Below are 23,567 nucleotides of genomic sequence, written 5' to 3'. Positions count from 1 at the left end.
CCAGACTTCTCACAGATGCCCCAGGGGTGCCCTGGTCTGGACTCAGTCAGCACTGCTTGGATGCCGACCCTTTCCCGGCCCCCGAGAGCCTGGCAGCCCTCTGCCCTCTTCTACATCCACGCAGGGGACATGGAGGCAAAGCAACAAGTGTGCCCCCACTTCCCCGGTGTCTGGGAGCCCATCACGCTCCAAGCTCTGTGCCGCTCTTAGTCTCCCTTAGCGGGGAGGTCTTTCCTGCTCTCCCTGCCGAGTAGACGGGGCCATGGGGCTCCGGGGCATCCTTCCAAGACCAAGCCATCTCTGGGTGGGGCCAAATGACCAACTTTGCCTCTAGAGCAGTGGTTCTCAACCTTCCTAATGCCTTGACCCTTGAATATAGTTCCTCATGTTGTGGTGACCCCCCCAACCCTAACATTAATTTCGTTGCTACTTCATCATTGTCATTTTGCTACTGTTAGAATCAGGCGACCCCTGTGAAAGGGTTGTTTGATCCCCACAAGGGTTGCGACCCACACGTTGAGAACCGCTGCTCTAGAGTCATAGGGCAATTGGCCATGTGTGCCACCTGGGGCTTGGGTGGACTACGGGGCCCTCACCACACAAGGTCCAGACATTCTAGCCCAGGACATGTTTCAGCGAAAATAAACAAGGACGCTACCGGTCTTGTGTCCCAAACTGCCAATCAGCATGGGAGGCAGTGAAGATTCAAGCCCAGGGTGAGGGGGCCTGAGGGGCTGACCTCGAGTTCCTTCCAGCCCCCGATGCTCTGAATGCAGGTGGCACCAGAAGCCAGCTCTCCTTCTACGTGCAGCTGTCACTGGCCTGACCGGAGCTGTGACTTCCGGTTTCCAAAGCTAACTGCCTCCCTTGAGTTCTCCCACCACCTTCCTTCTGCCATCTTTGCTTTCCATCACGAACAGTGTTCTAGACTTCTGCCCCCGAAAATCTTCTTTACAAAAAACAAATAAATAAAAATACAATTCAAAGGAGCTCTGGTGGTGTGGTGGTTATGCGTTGGGATCTGCAGGGTTGGCAGTTTGAAACCACCAGCAGCTCCGTGGGTGAAAGACTGGGCTTTCAACTCCTGTCAACAGTGACAGTCACGAAAACTCACAGGGGTTCACTAGGAGTCAGTATCGACACCTTGGCAGCCAGTGCTGAGTTTTTCTTATTTTTTTTAAATAATAAAAAGAGAACAGAAGGGTCCCGCCTAGAAGAAATGCTGAAATGACCTAACCCAAGCCAAGAAGCCCAACCCCAACCCAGTGAGCACCTTGGTGCCCCCTTCTGTCTCTCACAGGGCCCACTGCTCCCGTGGGGACAGAAGCTGCCCTGAACCACCGTGGGAGGCCAAAGGGCAGACCCCCAGAGACCATCCCCTTGACCCCAGGCAAAGGCCCCCCACCACTGCCGCCACTGCTTAAACTCCTTGAGAGCCGCCAAAGCCCCCGCCCGAGGAGCTAACCATTTATGTCACACTGTGACAATTATTCTGCATAAAATTATCATTAAAAATCTTAATTTTTCAGCCCGCAACCCTGTCAGGGGCACTGTAACGTGATTCGAAGGCTCCGTCTGCGGTCTGATCACTGCGCGGTCCACGTGTGGCGCCGCCCCCTCTGAGCAATCAGCGCTCATTAAACCCACCGGGGCGGGGGTCTCGGAGCCGAGGGCTGGGGTCTGGGAGGTGAGGGGACTACTGAGAGGTCTGGGGTGTGGGTGTCAGAGGGCTGGGAGACTAAGGGTTTACTTCGTGCTCCAGCTGTGACTCAGGCCTAAGTAGGGGCAGGGGCCGAGGCAGGGTTTGGGGTCCACACAGTGGGGGGACGGCACATCCAAGGGCCAGGAGGGAACTTCAGGGTGTAGGCAGCATGGTCTGGGGTCACTGGGCCTGGAGCAAGATCTGTGGCCTGGGCAGGAGCCATGGATCCAGGCTTACTCTGGGGTTCCGGTGGTGTTGCGGGACAGGATTCTGGGACAGGGCTCTGGGGCTGGGGGTCCTTACCCGAGGGAGGTGGTCGAGCGGCAGAGGTGCAGCGGTGCCAGGCCGTCGGCACTGGCTAGGTTGGCGTCTGCACAGTGGTGGAGCAGTAGGTGGGCGCAAGTTGTGTGGCCCCCCAGGCAGGCCTCGTGTAGAGCACTGCGACCACCCGGGCAGGCGTCAGGCCTGGCGCCGTGGGCGAGCAGGTGTCGCACGCAGGCCGTGTGGCCTCTGGCCGCGGCAATGCACAGCGGCGTAGTCAGCTCACGCTTGTACTCCAGGGTCCAGAGGCCTGTGGGGAGGGAGACAGGGGAGGGTAAAAGTCAGGGGAGCTGGGTGTGGGGGAGGGGCAGTGTCCTCTACGTGTGAAGCCAGAGGAGTGAACCCCTGCTTCTAGTTCCAGGTCCCAGGTCCCAGGTGGGGACACAGACTCAGAGAGACACATGACAGACCAGTCAGACACAGAGACTGGACAGAGAGAAGGAGGAGAGACAGAGAGGGTCTAACTGTTTCCCCAATACCACCCCCCACCTATCACCTAGTTATCTATCTATCTATCTATCTATCTATCTATCTATCTATCTATCTATCTATCTATCTATCTATCTATCATCTATCTGCCTACCTGCCTGTCAGTCTATCTGTCTTCTACCTATCTTCCAGATAGGGAGGGGAGGGGGAGGATGGGGAGAGGGGAGCAGGGAGGTGAGGTGGAGGGAGGGGCAGAGGCGGGGTTGGGGAGAGGGGGCTGAGAGGTGGGGTGGGAGGGTGGCAGGGGCTTTCCCTAAGATGAGGATGCCTGAGGAATCAGGGAGCATTTAAGTGGGGCTCACATTTCCAGACTATGAGTTCAGGGCCGCTAAAGAGAGGAAGGTTGGTGCTTGCTGGGCATGGACATTTCCAGAATGGAGTCCTCTCCCTGCCTTGCCTGCCACCCCCCCAGCCCCCCTCCGTTACAGGAGAGACAGACAAAACAGCTGACCCACATCCCTAAGTTTGCCCGGGAGCTGGCCCAGGGAAAGTTTCCTGGCGTGGGGCTGGCTGTGTTTCAGAAACGCCTTTGATGTGGGACAACAGGCCTTGCAGGCCTGGCTTGTTTCTGTGTGCCTTTTCCGGGTTGCAGTGTGTGGATGGGGCTGCTCTTTCTTGAGGGATGAAATGGAGCAGGTGCTATCCAGCTCACTTCTCTGAAAACTTTGGAGCGTTCAAAAGGCCCGAGGAAGGCTGTTAGCCTGGCGGCGCGCGGGTGCCGCGGTGGAGAGCAGGCCCTGGTGGATAGACATCAAGGGACAGCGCTCTGCGCGGCAGGGCTGCCTTCTGATAATGATGGAAGAATCGATCCCGCGCTGTAATGAGCTGTCGAGGGACCCTTCCCACAGGCCACCTCCTTCCCGGGACCCATGCTGGGAAGTTGTGAGGGACCCCTTGCTAATTACCTGCCTGTAGGTGGTGCATCTGCCTGCCTGCTCGGGCACATGGAGGCCTGAGGTCCCCGGTGGAGGGAGGAAGGCCGAAGCCTGGGGACAGGGGCCTGCGTGAGGCCAGGCTGCCTTTCCAGTGAGCCCGAGCCGGGATTTGGAGGGGCAACGGATGCAGTCCTTAATGCAGACAATAACACGGCCCCTGATTCTTTGAATCTATTCATTTCCCCGAGATGTGAAGTCGACTCGATGGAGCAAGGAGGGGGGCTCTGTTCTCCGGAAGCTTCAGTGCCCAGACCTCCCACCCCCCCACTCCCCTGCTTCTGCAGCTCTGTTCACCCACCCTCCATTCCCAACTCTTCCCATGGGATGTGGCCATAGTGCCGGGCCACGACCCTGGCAGCATCCCCAGAAATGGCCAGTGCTTAGAGCAGTGTTTCGTGAGCACCTGTTCTATCTTACAAGGGACACTTGGGTCCCAGAGACTTCCTCCCGCCTCTCCCCAGGCTCCCCTATATCCTTGTGCTCTTGGGGCAGAATTTGGAACCCAGTTCTGGACATCCCACAGCCGAGTTCTGAAAAACGCTCCTGACCCAGCTCTGAGGGTCCAGCTCGGCCATGCCCCCTGTGAAGCCTTCACGCATTGGGGCTCTCTGCTCATTCCCCTAACTGCCGCAGGTCAGGTGTCCGACTAGCAGGGATGGCCTCTAGGATAGTGCTGGGGAAACGTCCCTCCCTTGGGGTGCAGAAGAGGCCCACAAAGCTATCCATCCCAGCTAACATCCCATGCCCACACAAGAGAAGCCATTCCGGTTATTGCATGGGGTGGGGGGAGACCCTTCAAAGTTTGACCAGTGTGGCCCGAGAATGATGTGATCAATATCCAAATGGGCCTTGGCAGGAGAAAGGTCCTCCATGCCTGCCCTTGGCCTTAGTAACTCAAAACAGACCAGTGTGTCCTTCAAAAGCCATACGTGGGAACCCTGTCTGATATAGAGATTCTGCTCAAACTCAAACCAACCCCCCGCCAGACTCATAGCTGCCTTTTGAGACAGGGTTGAGCAGCCTGTCACAGGGTTGCCGAGACTGTCACGTTTTACGGGAGTAGAGAGCCTCCTCTTTCTCCCACAGGGCAGCTGGTGGTTTCAAACTGCTGACCTTGCAGTTAGCAACCCAACACGTCGTAACCAACCGCTGGGCCACCAGGGCTCCTCGGCGATGCCATGAGGATGTCTGTGTCCATGAGAAACGAGACGAGGGCCCACCGACATCCATCTCAGCCTGTGGGTAAAAGCCAGATGATGGGGACCACCCCAGTGCCCATCAGCGGTTGGATGGGCGAGCACACTCTGTACATCTGCACTCGGCAAGACTGCGCAGCCGCAAAGCATGATGGAGCCCAGACCAGCCGGAGCATAACTGTGTGCTGTTTGCACCCCACTGATGCAGGTGTGGGACAACACCAGCCACGCGCAGCACAGCCTCGGCCTTGTGGCTGAGCGGTCTTCACAGGTCAGGAATGGGAGGAGGCTCAGAAGGCACTGGGAGTGAGTGGGAGAGCCCAGTGGGCTGGCCTTCTCAACGGCTGCTCGGAACCTCTCGAAATTTCGCATCAGGATGGGATTGTTCCCTTCTCCCTCGCCGGGTGTTGGGCCTTTGGAAGGGGGCCCCTGGGTTCCTTCTTGCCTGCCTAGCGACGTGGGACACCGCCTTGGGTCCCCCGACCACTCCCAGCCTGGCAGGACTGCTTTGGCACTCAGAACTCCCTCTAATACATGGACCGTCCAGGGGAATGTGTGGTGCCTGGACCACAGGGTGAACATTACAGAGTAACACCGAGATGCCCTGGGGGGGAGGGGAGGGCCAGCATGCATCTCTTCTGCACTGTCTTCCCATGTGCACATGGTGGGGACCTGCGTGTCTGCCCAGCGCAGAGTGACCATGTCCAGGTGGCATGTGAGATCCATACATCAACACCACAGAGACCCTCTCTTTCCCTGCTCTGACTCCATTCTCTGCACCCCAGGTTCCAGGGCCCCTTCTCTGTCCAGGCTGATGGGGTCCCACCACTCTGTTGTAGCCTTGGCCGTGCTGGGTTCCTGGAAGGAGTTGCATACAGGTCAGGGCCTTGTTTCCGACGCACTCGAAGGAGGGAACGACGTCCCTCTCCAGCCCCGCCTCCCTGAGCTGCCAGTGGAGACCCCGGATGACAGTGATCTAAAACACACTACTCTCTTTAAAAGGCACCAGGAACCCCAACATTGGCTGGGCCTTCTCAACCCACCCATCTGCCTTTGCAGTCTGCTGACTTGCCTTCTGTCTCCAGAGCTTACATCTTTGAATGCATGCCAACTGACCCTCACCCCCAGAGTCTTGTTCCCCTGGTCTGTGTTAGTACTGGGCTGAGAGCCGGTCAGTAGCTTCTTCAAAGCGGACAGCTAAGCAGCGGAGGGGGCCAGGGTACCTGACAGTCCAAAGGTGGCCGGGCATTTCACCTGCCACTCCATCTCATCTGTACGGATCTCGAACACTACGTTGGCATCCGAGAAGAACTGGTCCATGAGTGACTTCAGGCCGTCCAGGTCTCCACCGACCAAGGCGGTGTGGTAATCAAGGACTGAGGACCCGGCTCTAAGAAGAGGCCCTTGGTCCATCTTCTGGAAGAGCTGCAGTTTTCCTGGGACGGGCTTGGCCCGACTCCCCATCACAAGGCAGCCGGTCCTGGAGAGGTTCTTCCGGAGGGAGAAAGATGTTGTTCTCTTGTTATTACTCCATTGTCTTCCAGCTCGGGTCCATGGCGGGGTATTTATAACTCCTGTGGGCTCCGCCGCTGTGATAATGGTCACTTGATATGACCAGGGGTCACATGAGCCCTGGGATGCCACGGGGCTCAGCCACCACCTGGTAATCATATAGATGCAGAATCTAGAGACAACAGATCCGCCCATCTCAAAAATAGCTCTCCACATGACCAGGGCTGACCCCGGGACACACGTCTGTTGTGGCTTACTCTCTCCCCTTCTCCCGCTGTGGGCTGCCAATGTCCACTTCTAACCTGCGTTCATCTCGTACCTGCTTCTGTCGGTCATGGGCTGCATTGTAACGGCCACGCTCGCCACCCACCTTCTTCAGAAACAAGTCACTAACCCCTCAGGCTGCAAAAATAAAACAAGCCCTAATCAGCGACACGCTTTGGGCAATTCCGTTTTATTGCTAAGATGAATTTGCTCGCCGACCATTGTGTTGTGTCTCACGAACAGCTAACCTACAACCCAACAAAACAAACCTGCAGCCACCATGCGAGATGTTTAGAGAGTGGGAAGGAAATTGTCCTGCTCTGGGGAAGGACAGACACCTTTGGGAAGGGTTCCTACTGCTCTCCGTGAATCACTCTGTTTGCTCCTGGGAGCCACCAGGTGAAGGTGTGTGTATGTGTGTGTAGGTGTGTGTTTGTTCACCACAAGGTAGTCCGCCAAAAATGTAACGGTCGACAATTCTCATTCTGGTCTATCCGGACCGTCAGAAAATACAGCGACACATTACTGTGGGCGAACCTGCTGCCAGAGGCCTTGCTCAAGCAAAGATGCCACTTGGATGACTAAGGTGCACCTGACCAAGGGCAGGAAATGTTCCTTTGCGTGGAAAACTTGGATCATGACAAGGAAAGGCACGAGGAATGGGTGGATCGGAGCTGTGGTGTTGGCCAGGAAGACTGTGCTTCAGATTGCCAGAGCGAACACATCAGTTGTGGTCGTTACATCATCTGGTGTCAATTTGGGACTTGAGAGGATTAAGAGTAAGGGGGTGGAATCTAGTCTGTCAATCGGGTCATAGCCAATGAGGCCTCTGTGTGGGCATGTCCTTCCCCTGAGGATTTTGGGAATGCCTGTATTTCCTGCTTGGAGGTGAGAGATGCACACTCTCTTGGCTCACTTCCTGTAAGACATCCCTGTGGAGAAGACACATGGAGACAGGCTGATGGAGCCAGGCCTTTGGAGCTGGAGAAGCCGTGTGGAGACCTCTGCCGGTGCTGAGATGCCACTGGATCCACAAGACCTCCCACCCACTGGCCTGTGATCTTCCTGCATTTGGCATCATTGCATGTGTTTTGTGAGTTTGAAGAGGACTTTATAGATTGGTATCGGACATATGGCTACTATCGGATTTATGGACTTGATCTGGACTGGGCTGGGATGTTTCTCAATATTCAACTGCTCTTGTGTATGATGCTCTTTCTTACCCAAGCATAAGTGTCTATGGATTTGTTCCTCTAGTCTACCCGGACTAACACAGCAGTCTTGGAAGAAATGCCACCAAGGTGCTCCTCAGGAGCAGGGATGGCGTGACTTTGGCCCATGTTGGGCATACCATCAGGAAAATTGCCAGAACGGGTTCAACCATACCAACAACCATAGAGGTGGTGCAGGGCTGGGCAGCATGCCCTTCTATTGGATGGGGGTCATCAAGGGTCAGCGTCGGTCAGATGACAGGGACCAGTGGGAGGAAGGAGCAAGGCCAGGGCTGCTCGGTGAGTCTGAGGCTGAGCTGGGATGGGAACCCTCATCTGTGTGCCTCCCCAATCTCGCTCCTTCACATTATGTTGTCAGATCCCCACAGGATCTGCTCAGAGCTGGGCCTCCGTCGCTGGGCACCGGTTTCCAGAAGGGCTCTTTGCTGCTCAGCATTCAGCTTCTCCCTGGGGCAGGCCTTGCGTGGCAGCCTTCCTGGGACCTTCCCTTGTGATGATACTGGAGCGGGACAAAGGGTGTGGGTCCCCCTCCCATTGCCAGCACCTTGCACCTCCATCATGTTTGTGAGCTCGTAGGGTCCCTGAGCTGAGAGCCTTTGTTACATTCTTCCATTTTTGTGATGCCCCGTGGGAGCCACGTGCCTCTCAGGCTCCACACACAGGTCTGTTGAAGCAGCGACTCTCAGGCACATTCCACCTCTGTGCTCGCACCGTCGGGGTGTTGACGACCTGGCCCTTGAGAGACAAGATTTCTCTCTTGCTCTAGGTTGAGAAAGTTGGCTGAGACCCACAGTGAATCAGCTAGTACTGACTCATCACTTATTCTGACCTCAGATTGGGCTGTTGGCCGAGAATATTGAATATACGGTGGCCAGAAGCAAACACACACACACACACACACACACACACACACACACACACACACACCACACACACACACCGGTTTGAAGAAGTACAGACAGGCAGAATGCTCCTTGGAAGTAAGGACGGCGGGACTTAGTACCCCATACTTTGGATGTTCTGATGGGTTACAACCCAGTGTGAAGGAGACCAAGGTCCTCACCAGTGGACCTGAAGGAACGCAGAGGAGAGTGAAGTTGTCAAGGATTTCGTCTCGTGTAAATCCACAGCCAAGAGCTCAAATGATACCAAGGAGTCCACGGAGCAAATGGATGCTTGCAAACTGCTTGTGGTGGTCATTGTCCCATTACCTGACGTGATTGGAATCTGGAATGATAGGTCGTATGTATTAAATCCCAACTTAAAAAACGAAGGGACATCACACGAAGCATTGCATCAGGCATATCTGCTGCACAAGACCTCTGACAATGTGTTGGAAAAGCAAGGATGTTACTCTTCATTGTGATTGGCGTGAGAGCTTACATAGCAAATCGGGTTTCCTTCCAGTCGGTCAAAGGCATTTTATTGGTGACCATCCTCACGAAGTCACAGCCCTCTTCCCACTTTTGCCCCCTGCCTCTGTGGCCTTCCGCCCTTCTCTCCTGTCCCCTGTCCTCTGAACACTGTCCCCGGCAAATGCTTCCTCTGGTGTCTGATGGCTGATTGGTCTGCGGAGTGTGTGCCTCCCTGAAGCCATTGCTGACGTTCATTCTTCTGTATGGCTCTGGTGGGGGATGCGGCCCCCAGTCCCAACTCCTGTGTAGCCCAGGCACAGGGGAACAGAGCACTGCCTGCTCTGCGCCATCCCCATCGTGGGGTGTGGACCTGACCGTTGTGACCACTGGTCTTCATGTGCTGATTGTCAGATGCAGGGGCTGGCCAGGCCTTTCCTCCTAGTTCATCGTCTGGAAGTCCTGCTGAGACCCTTTCAGCACCACAGCCACACACAAGCCTCCACTGACAGGCAAGCAGTGTGTTGGTCAGGAAATGAACCTGGGGCTCCCGAGTGGAAAGCCAGGATTCTCCCATGGAGGGACCAGTGACTGCTCATGCGCGGTATTCTCAGGAGCCTCCTAGCGACCCTATGAAATGGACCAGACTGCCCCATGGGGCTTTCTTGGCTGCTTTAGCCCTTGCAAGGGCAGGTTGGCGTTCTCCTTTAGGTGCCATCAGGGTGGTCCCCACCCATAACGACCCTGTTGCACAACAGCACAGAACCATGCCCGCCCCCGCGCCATCCTCCTGACGGAGATCTCTGAGCCCATGGACGCAGCCGCTGTGTCCGTCTATCTCATCTTATCTCGGCCCCTCCACTTTACCAAGCATGATGTCACTGGGCAGGTCCAAGCTGCTCACCTTTCAGAGAGCTCAGCTGTCCGCCCACTGGGGGTCGTCATCGTCACCTGCGACATTCTGAAGGACAACTTGGCTCCTTCAAAGGAGCCAGCTCATGGACAGATTCAGACACAGACAGGAGGCAATGGGCACCCTCCTCTCCAGTTCCTTTTGCCTGCCCCTCTCCAGGTTGTTGGCACTGGCCATGGGGGGGAGGTGACCGAGCCCTTTGATCTGTCCAGGTTGGTCACAATGAAAGCTGTGTGACCGGAGGCTAGGAGGGTGTCGCCTGGACTTACAGAGGGGAAGAACCGTTCAGAGAACAGCCCGGGGAGGTGGCCACCGCCTGTCTATCTGGCGCGAAACCACTGGCCGCTGCTTTCACGTGGGGGCACTTCAAACAAGTCGCAGCCTGGCAAGGACAGGAACGGCGACTTAGCGTTGAGGGCTCAGGCTCAGCAGGACTTAGCACCTTGGGACTTCTTAGACAGCCTCGCCCACGGCCTGTCTCCAGCCCTGCTGCTCGGGTGCTGCTGGCCGGGGTCACACCCCCTCACGCTAAGCTCCCCCAAAGCCGTCCACCCGCAGCCAGGTGCTTTGTTCTGAGGGGTCAGCTGGCTCGTATGCTGTCCTCCTCAATCCACAGCAGCCGCAGCCCAGGACGGTGCACCCTCCCCGCCCCCCACCGTGGAAAAAGCGCTTGGGGGGGGTACAAGGGGGAAGGGAGATGGCATTTCTCCTGATGTCTTCATGATCCAGCACAGGTGGGTCTGTTACCCCTGCTGCATCCCTCGTGCAGAGCCATAGATGCAGGGACTGTCCCCCAAGTGGTAAGATCTCCCCTGATCTCTGAGTCCTCTAGGGACTGAAGGCTGCAAGAGTGCCGGGTGGGGGAGGGACACACCTGGGATATTTGGAAGGTTGATGGGGACAGCTGTGGAGCCAGCTGCCCCAGGGCCATGGGCTCTCCCTCAGTGGCAGTGAGAGGGTGGGAAGGACCTACTCTGCTCTGGGGGCCACTGGAGGACCCCCCTTGCCCGAAGCTTCCACTGCAGACTGTGAGCCCTGGCTCCCCTGCAGGGCAGTGACTGGGACTCCAGGTAAACTCAAAATCTCACTGCTATTGAGTCGAATCTGACTCATAGTGACCCCAAAGGGCAAGAAGTAAGACTTATTCTTACTCTTCTCCATTTGCTACCTTTTTCCATGGGGAGGAATGTGGCAGTGACATGGACTCATGGCTGAGCTGGAACAGGGATTGGGTAGTGAGAGGGGGCTTAAAACCACTGCCATGGGGTCTTATTCTGACTCACAGGGACCCTGTAGAACTGCCCCTGTGGGTTTCTAGCGCTCCATCTTTCTCCTGCAGAGCACATGGTGGGTTTGTTAGGCAGATTAGCGCAGGGATGGGAATGTCCCTTAACGCATGCCCAGAGAGTCAAGCACGGGAAGAAAGAGCGGCGCACTGCACATGCTCAGAGGCTCAGATTTCCCGCAGGTGGGCATGGGTGGGCGCTAAACCTGGATCGGCCCACCTGGGCCAGGTGAATTCAATCCAGCCAATGGGGTCGATCAGGGGTCGTCCACCATGGCTTCCCATGGAATCCTAGTAAAGGCAGGAGCCTGGAGTCGAGAGGGGGAGATCTAACATAGAGTCGCAGGGAAGGAGACCTTGGTCTACGTGACGCTGAGCAGTTTCCGCCAGGCTGCATGGTCGGGAGGAGTCCTATAGGTGCCGTGCAAACCTGAAACTTCTTCTAACTCTCATAAAACTCACTTGGATCACGAACCAGGCTTCGGCGTGAATTCTTTCTCGCGTGGAGCCAAGGACTGAGGTACACCTCTATCTCCAGAAAGATCTGACAGGTTCAAATCTCCAACCTTTCAGGTTGCAGCTGAGCATTTGAACCTCTATGCCACCAGCTTCCTCCCCAGCATATTTGCCATCTCCAGAAGACCTGGCTGCTGGCTGCTTCCTGGGACTGTACGACCTTGCTCCCGAGTTTTAACAGGGGTCCCCTCTGCCGGCACCAACCACGTGCCACAAGATCAAAACCAAACTCCCCCCACTGAGGCAATGCTGACTCGCAGCGACACTGTAGCACAGGGTAGAACTGGTCCCACGGGTTCTGAGACTGTCACACTCCTTTAAAAACAGCTTTAGGGGCATTTCATCCACAGACTGTGACTCTTTACTGGAGCAGAGAGCCCCATTGCTCTCCCTCAGAGTGGTTGTTAGATTAGAACTGCTGACCTATCAGTTAGCAGCCCAACCTGTCACCACTGCGCCACCAACACGCCTGCATAGACATTCCCAGGCAGCAGAGGCTTAATAAGGGCCTTCTTACGGTTGTGTTGAACCACAAGCATTGAGAGACTGGCCTCTTAGACCCCCTGGCAGTACTGCAGAAGAAAGGTCTGGCATATGCTTCTGTGAAGATTACAGACTAAATACTCCCCTACTCTTCCCCGTATGGCCATCTGCGAGGGGACATGTGGGTGGGGCTGCCACGAGCTGGCTTGGGTTGGGATTTGGGTGCTAAGTGCCCAGAACGCTGCTGGATGCTGCAGAGAACGCAGTGAAGACGACACAGGTTCTGTTTGCAGGGAACGTAGGGCCTCCACGGGTACAGGAAGCACCGGCTGACACGAGGCGGCCAGCAGAGGCCTGCCCCTTGGCGAACTCACCCCGCCACCCCGATGAAATCATGAGCTATTGTGCTCGGCTGCGCCCCCGCCCCTCCCGCCACGCTCTTGTCAGCCGCTCCGGCCTCGCTGCGTTCATTTCAACAGCACCATTAAGCTCCTTGGCCCTTTCATTCCACTAAGCACAGCCATTTGCCGTATTATTTTTCTCCGACCGCTTGTTTGTAATTAGATACATTTCTGGGAGGATTTATTCATGCACAGCTCCCAAACGATCCAACTTGGGCTTTCATTTCACTTCACAGCAGATGAAGAATTCTTTTGTACCGATGTCATTTGTCACTGGTTTATTTTTAAAAGGGGGTGGTAGATGGGAGGCAAGGTCAGGGACCAAGCCACTCCGTGTGGTCCTCTGGGCACTAAACTTAGCTCTGCCGGTGTTGTTAGTCAGCAGTCCCTAAGTGCCCAAGCTTGGCTCAGAGGGTAGTGAGCCGCCGTGGAGAAGCAGAGGTGGCTTTGTCAGAGCTTTAAAATAGCTCATGGCGGATAGATAGCATGGGTGTCGTAAGCAGGGCACACCAGCTACTTCACGGGCCCGAGGACACGGCAGAGGACTACACCCCCCGCCCCCTTCCCCGCCGTACATGTAACCACTCCATCGGAACAAACTGATCAGAAAACAAACGCCTTCATTCATGTCCGTGCTCAACTACTAGTGAATTCTTGGGCATGCTGTTGGTAGGGGCCCTGAAGTCAATTTTTAAAAAAATCTTTTTATTGGGGCTTATAAGGCTCTTATCACAATCTGTACATACATCAATTGAGCAAAGCACCCTTATACATTCGTTGCACTCGTCATTCTCATAATTCACCTTCCACTTGGGTTTGAAGTCAATTTTAAGTCACAGCGCCCGGCCCCCAACCTGCCACCAAGAGCATCATGCTCGGCAAAGCAGAGGGAGCCCCTGAGGGACAAGGACTGACCCAATGGCTGCCACCATGCGCTCCAGTCGAGCGGGGATCTTGTCTTGCTATACATGGGTTTCCCAGGAGTGGGGGCTCATTTGGTGGCGTGGGACCACATCAGCTATCAGGTGTGTTGTTGGGGTTTGGGGCATTAGATACAAAGCTCCTCACAGCCAAGGACAGGCAAAGCCCAGACCAAGAACCGAACTCACTGCCACTGAGTTGATGCCCACTGTGTAGTTACATAATCTCGTGTCAATTTGATAATAAAGCGAAGGGGTGGAGTCTAGCCTGTCAGTTGGGTCAAAGCCGGATGGTATCTCTCTGTGGGCGTGTCCTCCTCCTAAGGGGGTGGGGTGGGTCCTGGGAACTTCCCCTCTCTCTCTGCTTCACGTTTCTGTTGGCAAGCCACACGGCTGAGACCTGCCAGAGCCCTGGAGATGCATCCACCCCCATTGGACCCACAAAACTTGGCACCCATCGGCCTGGCCCGTGACCTTCCTGCATTTTGCATCATTGCATGTGGCTGCGTGAGTCTGAAGAGGCACTGATGGACGAATATTAGACTTATGGACTTGATCTGGACTGGATTGGGATGTTTGCTTGATACATAATTACGTCTTGATAGAACGCTCCCTCTTACCCATATAGGAGCGTCTCTCAATTTGTTTCACTAGTCAATCTGGCCTAACACCCCGACTCATAGTGACCCCACAGCACAGAGTAGAGCTACCTCTGTGGGTTTCTGAGACTGTCACTCTTTCCTGGAGTAGAAAACCTCATCTTTCTCCAGAGGAGCGCTGGTGGTTTTGAACTGTGGACCCTGCAGTTAGCAGCCCAACTCATCACCACTAAGCCAAAAGATTGGGTCGACCAGAGTTCGCGGGTCCTCTTTCCCACCAGCTGCACAATGTCCTTAGTTACATGAATCACGCTTGTTCCTGACCCAGAGCTCCTGGTTTGGTCCCTGCTCGTTTCTTACACACTCATTCTGCCGTTCACACCCGACTGGCCCAATCCACTCTCATTTCCCTGTGTAGACTTTGTCCTTCTCAGGGTCCTTCAGGCCAACCCATCGGCTCCACGCTGCAGGTCAAATCTTTCCCGCTCTGCCCCCCACTGTCCGCAGGAGAACCCTGCTTCCCAAGACTGGATTTGAGTCCGTTGTTGCTGGTGCCATCGAGTAAGGCCCAGCCCATCGTGACCTTAGGTATGACAGATGGACCTGCTGCCCTGTCCTGCGCCAGGCTCACCACGTCTCTCATGTCCAGCTCATTTGGGCAGCCACTGCGTCAACCCATCTTGTTGAGGACGCTGTTAGACCGGGTACACTACAGAAACAAATTCATAGCCACTCAGAGGTGTCTGAGAAAGAGCTTTACGTACAAGAGAAGTTGCATATTGAGAAAGCATCCGAGCCCAGTCCAGATCACGTCCGTAAGTCCATGCATGGGAGCCACCGAAAGTGCCATGGCTTGGATTTGGGATCGTGCAGTGTTGTGAGGGTGCATGGTGAAATGGAAGCGGGGTCAGGAGAACGAGTGTTCTCATTTTCAAATAGAAATGCATTCTGGTTCCTCAGACTGGCACCCATGACATCTGTGCTAGGCCACATGTCTGAATGGGAGATATTTAGAGAAGGCCATGGTGCGGGGGGAGGAGGGGGGCAATCACGGTGTGGACATCTTTATTTCAGCTTGCTCCTCCATCTCTGTCCTCCCCCTCGCCTCCCGTCTCCGTGTATTCCATGCATTCTCAGGCTCCAAATGATTTCAGCTTCTAGTCCAAGAAGGTGCTATCCCAGGGAATCCTTTGGAATTTTCCTTTGGAAAATGGGTTCTGATGAGTGTCAACTGCACCAGAACCCACCAGAACCAAACCTGCTGCCACTGGGCTGATGCAGACTCACAGCCCCCCGACCCCCGATGGTTTAGGATGGCTGCTTAGGGGTTCAGAGGCCTTTCACCCCCCTTTTAAAACAGTTTTTATCATCCACACATCATCAGATTCAATCGGGCAGCCCTATCAAGAAGCGCTGTGTAGTCGTCACCACGATCTATTTTAGGACACTCCTTTTCCTTGTGCTCACTGCATTCCTGTAAGTATTATTATTTTAAAATTGTGGCAAAAATATGCACAATAAAGCACTCTCCAATTCAACAACTTCTGCATGTATAATTCGGCGCCATCGATTATTTGCTTCATGCTGTAAACCACTATTAATGTCCTTTTCCAAATTGCTCCACCACCTTGAACATAAGCTCAGTGCCCCTGCCCGGAGGCTCCTGGCTGAGTTTGAAATGTGGGGGGGATGGGTTCTTGCAGGGTCAGTCTGTGTGTGTCTTGGCAGGACGTCACTGGCGTCCATGTGATCTTAGGGGAAGGTAGGCATGTGAACTCTTTCCTGGCCATCTGACAAGGGTCTGACCCCCTTCTGGGGTCAAATGTCCTGGTCTGTGGACAAAACAGGGCTGAAGAGATGTCTCCCTACTCTTGAAACCATCAGGGCACCTGGGGCCCGCTTCACAGTACCCCAACGAGGATGAGGTTATGGGTGTTCTTATTCTGATCGGATGTGTCTGCAAAGCAAGTGTGTTTCTTTGATGTCTCCAGGGGACCTGACCCAAGCCGCAGTCTTTTCAGTCACCCACAATGCATGTGAAAGCCAGTCACGGAGTAAATAAGACAGACACAGCTTCATCCGTGAAGTACTGTGTTGCGAGAGGAATATTGGACATGCTGCGGACTCCCCAAAAGAACGAACAAGCCAGTCTGTGATGGTTTGGTTTTATGTCACTTTGGCTGTACCAGGATCCTCCCATGACGTGACCTAACATGGTGCGGTCAGCTCCATGATGGGCTCTTCTGTGAAGCAGCCGAGCGGTTCATCTGGCCACAGTCTCCATACAATTAAGGAGGCTTTGTTCAGGGCGTGGCTTACTTAGTATAGACTGACAGTGTGCAGAAGCCAATTTACATTGACTTCCAGATTTAGATCCTGTTTCTGGTTCGTTGATGACCTGTCACGTCTCCTGCCCATCTCAGGAGCCATAGTGGACTGCTGACCTTGGATTCATTCGGTCGACCTTGGGTTCACTCAGCTCAGCATCCACCAGTCTGTGGTCTTCTGTTTCATTTTCCGGCTTCCTGTTCATCAGCCCCTGTACCCATGGGAGTCAGGAGAAGCCTCCAGCTGACATCCAACCCACGGACTGGAGCCGGACTGGCCTTATCCACTTCTACAACACTGTGAGCCGTTTCTTGATGTCAATCTCTCTCTGTAGACTGACACGTACAAGCCTCCCTGCTTCTGCTTTTCCACCCAGTCCACCCGAAGGCAGCATGGCCAGCCCTGCACCATCATCATGGTTGAGGCCCCAACCTCACCATCTTCGTGTACATACAACCTGGATGGTCCTTAGAAGGGGCGTGGCAAGACGTGGGCTTGATTGCTTTGGGCACATCCTTAGGAAAGCCCAAACTCTAGGACATGGCATGATGGCTGGTGGAGGAGAGGGTCACGGAAAACAAGTGACCATCCAACTGTGAGATGGACTGACCCTCTCCTTCACCACAAACTCCCACAGGCCAGGGCCCAGGCGGATGGGGACACACATGGGTGTGTGTGTGTGGGGGGGGGCATCCTTTCGTTCTGTTGGACAGAAGGTCTCCATGAGTTGGACTTGGTCCAGTGGTGTCTAACAACAACAACAACAACAACAACAACAACAACAACAACAACAACAACAACAACAACAGCTCGTTCTGTCTTGTGGGATAGATGGTTTCTGTAAATGGCCACAAACACAGCCCGACAGGACCAGAGAGTAGGAGACGGACCTTCCTATCAATCATCCCATGGACCCAATGGGTCCAGATCCTTCAGGGGGGTTGCTTTCATATCCCGCTCCCCTCACCCTCCCTGTCTCGAATCTAAAGGCCACAGCTCCTTGACCCCCTGGCTCTTTAACTTTTTTCAAATAAGAAGACTTTGCTTGTAAGAGGTACAGAACACGTCCCCACCCTTGGTGGCCCCCACACCCATCTTCGGATCACTCCGAGCCTCAGCCTTTCCTCCAGATAACAACGCTAGCAGGATGCGCCTCGTTTACCAGGACATCAAAACATCTCGCTTCCTCCGATCAAGTTATCCATTAATAACGACTTAAATTGTTTGTACTGATTTCACATTATTAAGAAATCTCATTCCCATCGTCAGGAAGAACACAATATGGATTTAAAAAAAAGGCAAAGCAAAACGAAACAAAACAAAACAAAAAACTCACTCACTCATTCCCTGCAGGCGCCCCCCCCCCCCTACGTAATGCAAAACGGCCAGGCCTGGTGGCATTCTGAATGTGATCTTCCTCAAAGGTCAAGTGCTGCTTTTCTCAAGAGCCCAGGGGGGCTGTGGGGGAGGGTCAGACCAGAGATGCCCTTGAGAGCTTCCTACCCTCGCTGAAGTGTGAAGGCGAGCGCCGGCCCCTCAGTGGGCACAGCCAGAGGCAGCAGCTCTGGGGACCCTGGTGGCCAGTGCATTGTGGATGCTTTCCCTGATAAAGGTGACGGAGCGTCTCTGCTACTGTCAGGGGGGAGGCGGGTGAAGGGGGGATCTAATTACATGATAAGGTCGCAGCGCCTGGCTCTCGAGACAAATTGCATGTTCAGATGGGTTGTTTTTATGACTCATAGGGTGCCAAACACTTATCTCTGCCACTTGGTCTGGTGGCACTGGTATGCCCTGCCGATGCTTTCTGCCCTTCCCAAGAGGAGGCAGGTACTGTCCTGTAGTCAGGGGCAGGGGTCTCCCCGGGGTGCCACTCGGAGAGAGGGGAGAGAGGCCAGTGTGTCTGGTGGGTTTGAAGTGCACTGCACTCTGTTTTTAGCCGGTCAGGAAGAGAATCAGGCTAAAGGAGATGTTGCTGTCGCCATTGACTTCTCTCCAGCCAACTGAGAGTGACCTCATGCACGACAGAAAGACACATTGCCCAGTCCTCCACCACCCCACGGTGGCCCTTATGTTTGGGCCCATGCTTGCAGCCACGGGGTCCATCCACGTCACCGAAGGCCTTCCTCTGTGTCGCTGCCCCTCCCCCTCACCAAGCACGGCGTCCTTCTCCAGGGCTAGTCTCTCCTCCTGACAACACGTCCAAAACGTGAGACCAAGTCGCACCATCCTTGCCTCTAAGGAACCTTCTGGCTGCATGTCTTCCAAGAAAGACCCGTTTGCTCTTCTGGTGGCTTTCAGTAGTCTTTGCAGCCCTGTCATTCAAAAGCACCCGTTCTCTGCTGGGCCTCCTTAATCATCGCCCCGCTTCCACAGGCACACGAGGCGATCGAAAACACCACGGCCTGGGTCAGGCTCACCTTCGTCCTCCACGTGACCTTCCTGCCGCCAGCACCTTGCAGAGGTCTTGTGCCACAGGTGTACTCCAGCCGTGCTCTCTCCCCTGCTTCTTCCATGAGCACCGACTGTGGATCCACAGGAGTTGGGCCTTCTTTCAACGGAGCTGTAGTTCACACTGCAGGCGCTGTCCTCCAGCTTCATCTGCAAGGGCTTCACGTCGTCCTGGATTTCAGCAAGCAAGCCTGTGTCACTTGCCTGTTGAAGGTGGTTAATGAGCCTTCTTCCAATCCTGAAGCCATGATCTTCTTCGCAACGCCCGGCATCTAGGCTGATTTACTCAGCAGGAGGACCGAAGATGGACAAGGAAACGATCGAATCCTGAGACACACCTTTCCTGCTTTTGAAGCACGGCAGTCTGTGTCCCCTTGTTCTGTTCGAAAGGCTGCCTCGGTTACAGATCCCGCATGAGCACAGTGGGGCGTTCTGGGGTTCCCATCCTTCTTAAGGCTGTCCATAATTGGTTACCATCCACATGGTTGGATCTCTTTGCCCAGAACAACGTGGTCATTAACGTCCATGACTAAGCGTTGTTGTTGGTGGTTGCTTGCTGGAGAGGTCACTGGGGGTCGTGTGCAGGGTAGAACTACGCTGGAGGGTCCACAAGGTGCTGGCTTTTCAGAAAGATGGACACAAAAAAATCCTAACCCTGAAACTTGTGGTGGCTGAGAACTGCTCTGGTGGTGTCGTGGAGTACACGTTGGACTCTAGCCCTAAGGCTGGCGGTTCAAACCCACCAGCCACGGAAGAACAACGAGGCTCTTGGCTCCCGTAAAGATGGATTTACCAACCTATTTGGGAATGGGTGGTCTTTGTGTTGTGAATACGGCAGGATCAGGGTAGGGTGACTGGTGTCCAGGAGCCCTGGTGGTGCGGTGGGTTTTGCGCTGGGCTTTGACCCCAAGACCAGCAGTTCTAAATCACTGCTCTTCTCCAAGGGAGAAAGAGCAGGTTTTCTAGTACCCTAAAGAGTTATGGTCTTGGAAAACCTACCAGGGCAGTTCCACTTGGTCTTGCAAGTTGCTACAAGTTGGTACCAGCCACATGGTAGCATGCATGAGTTTCTCTGATTTCGAGTGGCTTGAATCAATCTCTTCTGAGATCTAAAATGAGCAGGTTAAGGGAACAGAAGGAAATGGGGAAAGATAAAGGCCATGCGATCAGCAAGGAGCCAACGACTAGAAGCTGAAGAGACAAGGACCTTTCCTCAGAGCCAACAGGGAGCGGACGCTTTCCCCAAGAACTGCACCTGCACTTGGACTTCAGGCCTCCTACACTGTGGATCCATCCACTGGACAAAGATGCTACTGTGAACACTAAGCCATGCTATTTTTAATCAACTCATGTGCCTGGGAAAGTTGGACATTTAGTAAGTAAGACTGGAGAGGAAGGGATGAATTTGAACTCTGGTGTTGCTAAAAAATGATATTGAAAGTACCACAGAGTGTCAAAAGATCTTTCCTGAAAGAAGGACAGCCAGGGTGCTCCTTCGAGGCAGGGATGGGGAGACTTCATCTCAGGGACTTTAGACATGTTGTCCGGGAGACCAGTCCCTGGAGAAGGACACCGTGCTTGGTAGAGTAGAGGGGCAGCGGAAGAGAGGAAGGCCCTGGACAAGATGGACTGGTACATTGGGGGGTGGAGCAGGACCAGACAGGGTTTTGTTCTGCTGTCCATTGGGTCACTGTGCGTCAGAACCAACTCGGTGGCACCCCACAACAGTGGCCACCCCAGCAACGTGTGGGTGAATAAGCATCTAGTTGTGGAAGCGGCCCTCTCATGGTGTTTGTGCTGTGGCGACACTGGGCGACCAAGCCATTCAGCACATCAAAGGTTTCTCTCGACTCCTGAGTGAGTCTTTTCTCCTTTCTCACCCCCTCGTCGCCCTCATCATCTCCCTCCTACGGGCTGCTTTTCTCTCGTCTTTATACTTTCGTCTGCCGTCCCCTCCATGTTTTGGAGACGTGTGTACCGGTGAGTCCGCCTGTCAAGTGTTTGATGCTCCACCACGTCTGCTATGCCCTTGACCGCCTCTGCTGTGGCTCTTCAGCGCACTGCTCCTCTTTGCTTGGGGCGCCTCATAGCTCCTCTCTGTAGGTGCTGGAGAGCTGCCTCCGAGACAGAGTCCCACAAAGAGGGTAGCTTCACACACCAGGAATCATTCTCTCACAACCACGCTGACGGGATGGTGGGGCCTCGCTCCACGGGCTGCCAGGATCCTGCTTTGATGGGAGCATTTGTGACCACAGCAGAGCAGTGACTCATTCAGGTGTATGAGAAAGGTCTGCCATTTCCACCAGATTGGGGAAAACTGGAGATGCCCTGATGGCTTGGTTGGTTAAACGCTGGGCTGCTAACTGAAAGTTCGCTGGATCGAATCCACCAGCTGGTCCGTGGGAGAATGATGAGGCCGTCTGTCTTGGAAACCCTATGGGGCAGGTCTACTTTGTCTGGCAGGGTCTCTGTGAGACACAATGGACTTGTCGGCAGTGAGTTTGGGTTGTTTTTCAATTTAGAAAGCTTGATGGGTCTACTTGGCTGAAAGCTCCCTTTGGGTTTGACCATGGCTCCGTCCGGCCTGTGTCACCAATCACCTTCTCTCTGAGAACGATTCTGCCAGACACCCTTAGCACCCTCAAATGGCGAGGCCAGAGGCTGCTCATGAGCCCTTGGAGGGGGAGGGGTGCTGTACTGTCAGATAGGAAGTGGAAGAGGAGGCAGCTGGTGCAAGGTTGAGCCTGGTGACCCCTTTGCTGGTGGAACCCAGGCACCACTGAGACCAGCCATGGGGAAGGCCCGGGCTGGACCCCCTCCCTCCTCCCTCTGTGGCACTCTGATTCTCTTTCAAAACCCAATTGGTCATTCCTCACTAGAAAGGCTAAAATAAGAAAAAAAAAAAAAAACCACGTGTAATGATGAGCCCTTGGCTCTGTGGTATCTCCCATGCCGAGTTCTGGTAAGTTTCCCGGGTGTACCCTTGATCTCGGGCCAGTTTATGGACCGATAGCTGCTGCCAGCTTCTCTCTGCAGACAGCAGAGTGTGCCTAGAGGACCACTAGGAGGGACTGAGGGGACCTCACTCAGGTCACCATTTTTAGGTTCCTGTTGAAGAGGGACGTTTGAACTCCTTGCTGTGGGTCACCAGACTTTAAAGAAAACAAGAAAGCTAATAAAGGATCAGTTTAGGTTTTCAGGTCATACAGAAGAAGGCCTCTTGGCAACTAGTCAGTTGTAGCAGGAAATTGGCAATCTGTATACATGTAGGTGTGGCTGTGTGCCAATAAAGCTTTATTTACCATGACAGGTGGAGGGCCGGAATATGCTGCCCCCTGCTGGAGGCAGCAGACGTGTAGGAAGCAGAGTGACAGGACTCATCTCCGAATACAACCTTGAGTCCGAATTGACTGTATGGCAGTGTTTGGTTTGAGTGGGTTCCGACTCACAGTGACTCTATAAGACAGGCTAGAACCACCTCATCTTTCTCCCTCCCAGCGACTGGTGGACTGGAACCATTGACCTTTTGGTTAGTAGTTAGCAGCTGCACCACCGGGGTCCCTCTGCTCCCCATTCAGGAAGCTGTAGTTGAGTGCTTCTCTCTGTACACCTCAAAGGAACCCTGCTCCTCAGTCCCATGGGAACTTGCTTCCACAGCACTAATTGGGAATCCAGATGTCCACACTACTGATCCTGTTGGGGTTTGCCGACGTTCTCCAAGCTATAATTTTATGTCGCTCACTAAGTTCGGGAGACAGCTGCCCCATCCACTCTCCCTCCTTTTTCTTGGGCTCCAGTTCTATTGTCCCATCAAACCCAGCCACACCCACCCATCAAGTGTCAGTCTGACCCTGCCATGTCTCCATCTATCCCCAAAGGGTCTTATTTATTTATTAGCATTTCCCCCCCACCCGCCCTAAATCAGATGATCCTGTCTCTAGAATGGGAGGCCTGACACAGAGTCCCCAATCCAAACTCGAGTTGATTCTGAGCCTCAATGACTACGGGACGGAGCAGAACTGCCCCCTGGGGGTGCGGAGGCTGCATGTCGTTACAAGCTCAGCCTGTCTCTTCTTTCCTCTGTGTAGAGGCAGGTGAGCCCAGTGGACTGACAGTTTGGCTAGCAGCCCGTCACTTAGCCCATCTGTGCCACCAAGGCCGGTGGCCTCACACAACATTCAAAAAGAAACCAAAAGACCATGCCAACCGTTGGCTTGGTTCTCGCTCCTGGGGACCCCGCGTGTGCCAGAACAGAGCTGCACTTCCCAGGGCCTCCGACCGAGGGACCTTCAGAAGTAGGTAGCCTGGTCTTTCTCCCAAGATGCCTCTGGGTGGACTTGAATCTTTAAACTTTGGGCTAGCAGCCAAGCATGCGAACCGTCAGCAGCTCCCAGGGACTTTTCACACGGTGTGGTCCTAATTTATAGGCTCGAATCTCCCACTCTCCTCCGCTTACCTACCTCATCTCCCACCGGGGTCTACTTCCTCCTGTACAACTCCATGCCTTCCTGCTGGCCGCTGGGCCTGCCTGCTCAGCTCTCTTTCCTGGGAGTCCCTTCCCTCCATCCCTGCCTGCCAGGAACGGGTTCATCTCTCCAGGACCAAACCAGGAGAGTCCAGTAGGGTCGTTCTTATGGGGCCCACAAATATTGACCAGGCACCTATTGAGTG

At 54.4% G+C, this 23,567-nt stretch overlaps 1 protein-coding gene across 1 annotated transcript in view; it reads right to left on the bottom strand.

Moving 5' to 3' along the window:
• The window catches only part of ASB18 (ankyrin repeat and SOCS box containing 18), a 78,638-nt gene that overhangs the window by 33,315 nt on the left and 21,756 nt on the right, over positions 1-23,567 (bottom strand). Inside the window, exons 3-4 of the mRNA XM_075530132.1 lie at positions 5,867-5,986; positions 2,006-2,273 (exon numbers count right to left, since the gene is read on the bottom strand). Of these exons, the coding sequence (XP_075386247.1) occupies positions 2,006-2,273; positions 5,867-5,986 (388 nt within the window). The remainder of the gene's footprint in view (positions 1-2,005; positions 2,274-5,866; positions 5,987-23,567) is intronic.

This window comes from Tenrec ecaudatus, chromosome 13, assembly GCF_050624435.1.
Source record: "Tenrec ecaudatus isolate mTenEca1 chromosome 13, mTenEca1.hap1, whole genome shotgun sequence".
Taxonomy (NCBI): domain Eukaryota; kingdom Metazoa; phylum Chordata; class Mammalia; order Afrosoricida; family Tenrecidae; genus Tenrec; species Tenrec ecaudatus.
This window is presented reverse-complemented; position numbering and strand designations above follow the sequence as displayed.